The sequence below is a fragment of the Mercenaria mercenaria genome, chromosome 7 (genome assembly GCF_021730395.1).
Source record: "Mercenaria mercenaria strain notata chromosome 7, MADL_Memer_1, whole genome shotgun sequence".
Taxonomy (NCBI): Eukaryota; Metazoa; Mollusca; class Bivalvia; order Venerida; family Veneridae; genus Mercenaria; species Mercenaria mercenaria.
The window spans coordinates 20,686,194-20,692,193 of record NC_069367.1 but is presented as its reverse complement, the minus strand read 5'-3'; the positions used below and the strand labels follow the sequence as shown (position 1 = coordinate 20,692,193).

At 41.4% G+C, this 6,000-nt stretch overlaps 1 protein-coding gene across 1 annotated transcript; it reads right to left on the bottom strand.

The window, feature by feature from the left end:
* Nucleotides 1-240: 240 nt before the first annotated feature.
* On the bottom strand, nucleotides 241-2,582 carry LOC123546131 (uncharacterized). Its single transcript, XM_053547061.1, has 2 exons — nucleotides 2,064-2,582; nucleotides 241-1,866 (listed from the first exon to the last, which is right to left on the bottom strand). The coding sequence occupies exons 1-2, from the start codon at nucleotides 2,580-2,582 to the stop codon at nucleotides 241-243; spliced, it is 2,145 nt and encodes a 714-aa protein (XP_053403036.1).
* Nucleotides 2,583-6,000: the final 3,418 nt, after the last annotated feature.

Sequence of the window (6,000 nt, the reverse complement as noted above, 5' to 3'; positions counted from 1 at the left end):
TAATAGTGTATCATATAAAATTTGAAAGTCTAGTACGATTAAATTTAGTAGTCAATTTTGTAATAAATCACAGTTTTGCTATAGATAATTACATCCGTTTGAATAAATGAAGTTACTAACATTATTTCACTGCAATCACTGGAAATGTCATTGAATAAGTAGTATATGTACATCGCTGAGTAATTTAAGTGTCCATATAATCACATGTCATGGCACGTGAAACGAATCACGTGTATAAAGTTATTTCAACTCGAGTGGATACAGCTTGGCAATGGGTCGCATGGTAACACCTCGTCTGGATCTGATATGGGCTGCTCGGATAAGACCATCTCTACCAGTGACAACGTCCTCTATGACGCCAAGGGACCAGCGATTTCTCCGAAGGTTATTGTCATGTATTTGCACTACGTCTCCAACCGTAACAGTATCGCCATGATTGCCAGACATCTTATGAAACTGTCGCAAAGATGTGAGATATTCATGCTTCCATCTCGACCAAAAGTGTTCAATCGTTTGCAGACTTAAACCTGTAAAGTTTGTCTGCAGAATTGTGGGAAAATGTCGTCTGCTGTGGCTTCTTGATCGTCTGGGTAAAACAGGGGAGGTAATTCTGCGCCCATACAGCAGATGGGAAGGGGTAAGAGGTTCCTCATCAGTGGGGTCTGTAGAAATGTGCGTGAGTGTGCGGTCATTGACGATACATTCTACTTCTGTAACAATAGTTTGCAGAACTTCCAAACTCACCAGTGATTTCCCGAGTACTTTCTTAATGGATGTCTTAGTAACGCCAATGAGCCTCTCCCACCAGCCTCCGTACCATGGGGCATGTTGTGGGATAAACTTCCATGTAATACCGTATGTCCCAAGGATCTCTGTCTTCAGTAGTTTGGCAGTGGAGATGTACGTCAGGGCATTGTCCGACATAATGATTTTTGGTATTGGTCTTCTGCTAAAGAAACGTCGTAGAGCCAAAATAAAAGAGTCTACTGTCATGTTTGGTACAATTTCTAAATGAATAGCCCGTGTATTGGCACACGTGAACAGACAAATGTAAGCCTTTTGTAGATTTCCGTCTGATGCCTTCACAGTTAACGCTCCGGTGAAGTCTATTCCTGTGACTGTAAAAGGTGGTGCATGTTTCACTCTGTCGCTAGGTAACGGTGGGGGATCTGGTACCCGGTATGGGCTACTTGTAACTTTGCGGCACGTGACACACGAGCGAATAATTTTCCGAACATGTTGACGAATGCTTGGAATCCAAAACTTTTGACGAATGAAGGTGACCGTGCTCTCTGTGCCGGAATGTAACTGTGTAATGTGTGCGTCCATTACAATCAGATCTGTAAAGTTATTTCTTGATGGAAGTAGGTACGGGAATTTCGTGCTGTCTAATAGTGGAGCATTGGAAATTCTACCGCCACAACGAATCAAATTGTCTTCATCCAGAAAGAGATCGAGCTGTCTCACTAGATTTGGTATGGTGGTACACCGTTTTTCTTTCTGGGAAAGGTACTGTTTCACATCGTGGAAATGAATATCCTGTACGTGCTTTATTAACTGTCTGGCTGCTGTGTTGATCTCGTGCGATTCTAGAGGTCCGCGTGACTTCTTCACATTTCGGCAGTTGTTAACAAACCGGATAACGTATGCTGTAACACGTAACAGTTTCCGATACGAGCTAAATCTCTGAATGTCTATAATCTCTAGAACACTTGGATTGGGTAGTTTACTCTGTGTGGATGTTAGTACTGCTGTTTCACTGTTACTGCTTTCACTTTCATTTTCACAACTATCATATACAATGAGTTTGCAATCACCCTGTGGAAATGACGTATCATCTTTCAACCAGATAGATTCATCCACAATCTGTTGTCGCGAAAATTATCGTAAGTAACTCCTCTCGACAGAAAGTCTGCAGGGTTTGAATCTGTTGGGCAATACTGCCACTGAAAACCATCTGTTAACTCCCGTATTTCTCTGACACGATTGGATATAAACACTGGTTGTGATTTTGAGGAAGATATCCATTTCAACACAATCTGGCTGTCGCTCCATAGATATACTTTTGTACAGTCAATGGTCGATGTAATATGCTGAGAAAGTCTAGATCCTATAAGTGCTGCACATAGTTCAAGTTTCGGTATTGTAAGCTGCTTTACCGGGGTTACTCTATTCTTTGCCATAATGAGTGTGCTCTGGTTACCGGAAACAAGATATGCACATGCGCCGTATGCTTTTGTACTTGCGTCGCTAAAGTAATGAAGTGCAACATCTGTGGAAGAGGCATTGGGAAAGTATCGTCTGCAAAACTTCGTTTCGGTTGCTTTCGCTATGTCCCCTCTTATCTTGCACCACTCTCTGATGATGTCATCTGGCAGCACTTCGTCCCACTCAAAATTTCGTTTCCATAGCAACTGCCTAAGTATCTTGCCTTTCACGGTAATTGGGCTTAGTAATCCGAGCGGGTCATATATAGAGGACGATTCTTTCAAAATTTTCCGTTTTGTCAGAAGGCAGTCATTCATAGGCATTTTTGATCTTTGTGGAAACAACATTTCGTCAGTTGTAGAATCCCAGCGCATGCCCAACACTTTTGTGAATTTGTCCTTGTCACTGACTCCGTCAGATTCGATTCTAGCACGCAGCACTTGGTTAATTTGTACTCCAAGACCTCAAATTAAAGGCAGCTTGCTGAAAAAGTCGTCTGCTATTAGTGTAAAATTTTGACAGTGTAGTGTCGTCTGGTAAGCTTGTAATTATGTTATCTAACGTATAACCCTTGTTTGATACGTTCTGTTTCGTCACATTGATGTAATTCAAGGTGCTTCATAATGGTAGCGTTAATAATGAATGGCGAGCATGTTGCTCCAAATAGCACCGACTTGAACCGATATGCCTGAAGTGGACTGTCTGGATTTGCCTTGGATCTGATAGCCAAAAAAATCTTGTGACGTAACGGTCGTCTGGATGCAAACTGATGTTCAAAAACGCCTTCTCAATATCGGTGGAAACTGCAAATTTATGGTATCGGAAGCGTAGTAATATTGACGTCAAGTCGTTTAGCTGTGGTGGGGTATTCATCAGGCAATCATTCAAACTTCGGAAATGTTGGGTTGACTTACAACTGCAGTCGTATACAATCCGTATGGGTGTGGTTGCTGACTCTTTTTTCACAGGGTGGTGGGAATGTAATGTACTGTCGTACTTGGTCTAGATGGGTCATCTACTATCTTCTCTACAAATCTCTCTGCTCCTGTTCATTAATAATCTCACTATACTTCTGCAGCAGTTCCGGTTCTTTTCAGTCTGTTGACTTCACTCACTATTCTGCGCCGGCTTATCAGTTCATTACTGGGTAAGAATGGATGATCATCTTTCCAGGGTAATCTTGCGACGTACTGTCCGTTATCGTATGTAATGCATGTGTCTTGGTATTGTCTGGTATATTCGTCGCATCCTTGGTATTTAGTCTTCTGTTCCACTCCCATAGATTCTACTTCCCAAAACTTCTCTAAATTCAATTCCTCCTGCACGTGCAAAGTCATTATGTTCATCATGGACACAGGAAGATGGGAGGGATGGTTTTCTGTATATAACGGTCCTGACAGAAGATATCCTATCTCGACTGAATGGCTGTGGGTCCATTTCCTCTGATGATTTTATCTTGTACCACGGACCAGTAATGATCAGCGCCAATTAGCATCTCGATCTCAAAATCTTCATCTTCTGATATAGGATGAGCAAGTGTGATCCCCTTCAGGTATGTAAAGTCACTTACATGTTTCTGATAAGTTTTCAGAGGCACGGAAATTTCAGGCACTATAAGGACTTTTATCGGAATTTTGTGCTTTGGGGTTTGTAGATAGACTGTAGCTGTATTTAGATGTCGCATGCGTCTTTCTCTGTCCTCCGAACCCTGATAGACATAACGTTTCACTTCCGGTTGGCTGCAGCTGAATTTTCTGTGCTAGGGCTTCAGTAACAAAGGAACTCTGGGAACCTTCATCAAACAGGATGTTTGCGGTGGTTGGAACTGCCAAGATGAAGTTACTATGGAAACTGCTGTCTTCAATAAAACGGGTGCAGAAGAAAATGTGTGCGCTGAATGGAGAACTGATGTGTTGGTTTTCTCCGCGTTGTGAGCTTCAGTAGACTTATCTGTTGGTTTGGCCGTTGATTCTCCTACACACAAACTTGTATGATGTCTACGTGAACATATCTTGCATTTGAATTTGGATTTACACACATTAACTTTGTGACTTCCTGGGCAGTTAAAACACAGCTGCTTTTCCTTTACAATATATAGTCTATGTTCGCGATCATTAACTTTTAAACAGTCTGTACTAGAGTGTTCTCCCTTACAATACACACATGTCTGTACTTTTGTATATTTCGCACTAGATTTTTCTTTATACTTTTTCTCCGGTCTGCGGATATCAGATTTGGTCAGAAAGGATGCTGTCGCAAACACTTCTTGCGGGGTATTCAATGCATTTCCGGCGTCTATGATATTAATTTCATTTATGAGACACTTCATTAATTCATTCAAACACCAAGATAATGTTCCGTGCGCACGTGTAATGTTTGTTCTGACTTCCGGTGGTAATTTCTGAAGGATGATGGGAGAGAGAAGAGATCCATATGTGCTCTCACACTGGTTAAGTGAATCAAGTCCCCGTATGTATGTTTCTGTAGTATCGTAGAACTTTCTCAGACTGGTAACGGTGTTCAGGGGAGCGGGAACCTCAAGTAAAGCTTTCATGTAGGTCTGTATGATTCGGTCTTTCTGTCCATACCTTTCGTGTAATAACGACACTGCCTTGTCATAGTTAGCATTAGTTAACGCAAAACCTGCAATTGTTTGTCCAGCTTCTCCCCTCAGAGACGACTTCAGGTAGTTGAATTTTTGTACACCACTGAGTGAAGGGTTCGTGTGAATAGCCGACTCGTATGAGTCCCAGAATGACTGCCAGTCAAGAATGTTTCCGTCGAATTTTGGCAAATCTAGCTTAGGTAGTCTGTGGTATATGGAACTGTGTGAGAGGGTAGGGGCAGGGTTAGTGTGAGACACATTCTCGTGAAGTTCGTGCACATGGTTCGTCTGGGACGATTCGCCGGAAACGGGCGCATTAAAGGTTGGGGAAATTTATATTTAAGTTAGACAAAGTTACCTTTTTAAAACTTGATATTTTCTGTATCTTGGTCTGTAATGTGTAGATATACTCATCATGCTCTAGAATTTCCGTCTCGATCTGTTCACCGTCATCTTCTGAGATTGAATCAAGGATTTTTTCATGGATCTCGATGATCGTCTGCTGTTTCTGTCTCAATACATTTTCGATCGTCTGCAAATCTTCGTAATCGACTGCTTCCTGTTGAATTGCCTCGAATTTGGATAGAAGTCGTGTAACTGCGCCTTTATGACCCTTCTGGATATATCGTAGTTTAGTTGCCATTGCTCACTTTTTTTTGCGTCACGGCACCAAAATGTCGTGGAGACATTAAATGAAGACAAAAGTGTTGTCCGTTTTACGTTGACTGTTTACTTCATAGACCGGAAGAACAACAAGTGACGTACAGGACGTCATAACAAAACAACAAAAGAGCGCGTTACTTAAACGTGACGCCAAGAATGGCGGGTCATTAAATATACAGGTTACTTAACGTGACAAGTGTATTTATTATGTAGGGCAACCTCCCTTAAATTATAGTGTATTTATTAGGAAAAGCAACCTCCCTTACATTAAAGTGCGTTTATTATGAAGAGCAACCTCCCTTCCATTATAGTCTTTTTATTATGTGGGGCAACCTCCCTTACATTATAGTGTATTTATTAGGAAAAGCAACCTCCCTTACATAACAGTGTGTTTATTATGTAGGGTAACCTCCCTTGCATTATAGTCTTTTTATTATGTAGGGCAACCTCCCTTACATTATAGTGTATTTATTAGGAAAAGCAACCTCCCTTACATTATAGTGTATTTATTAGGAAAAGCAACC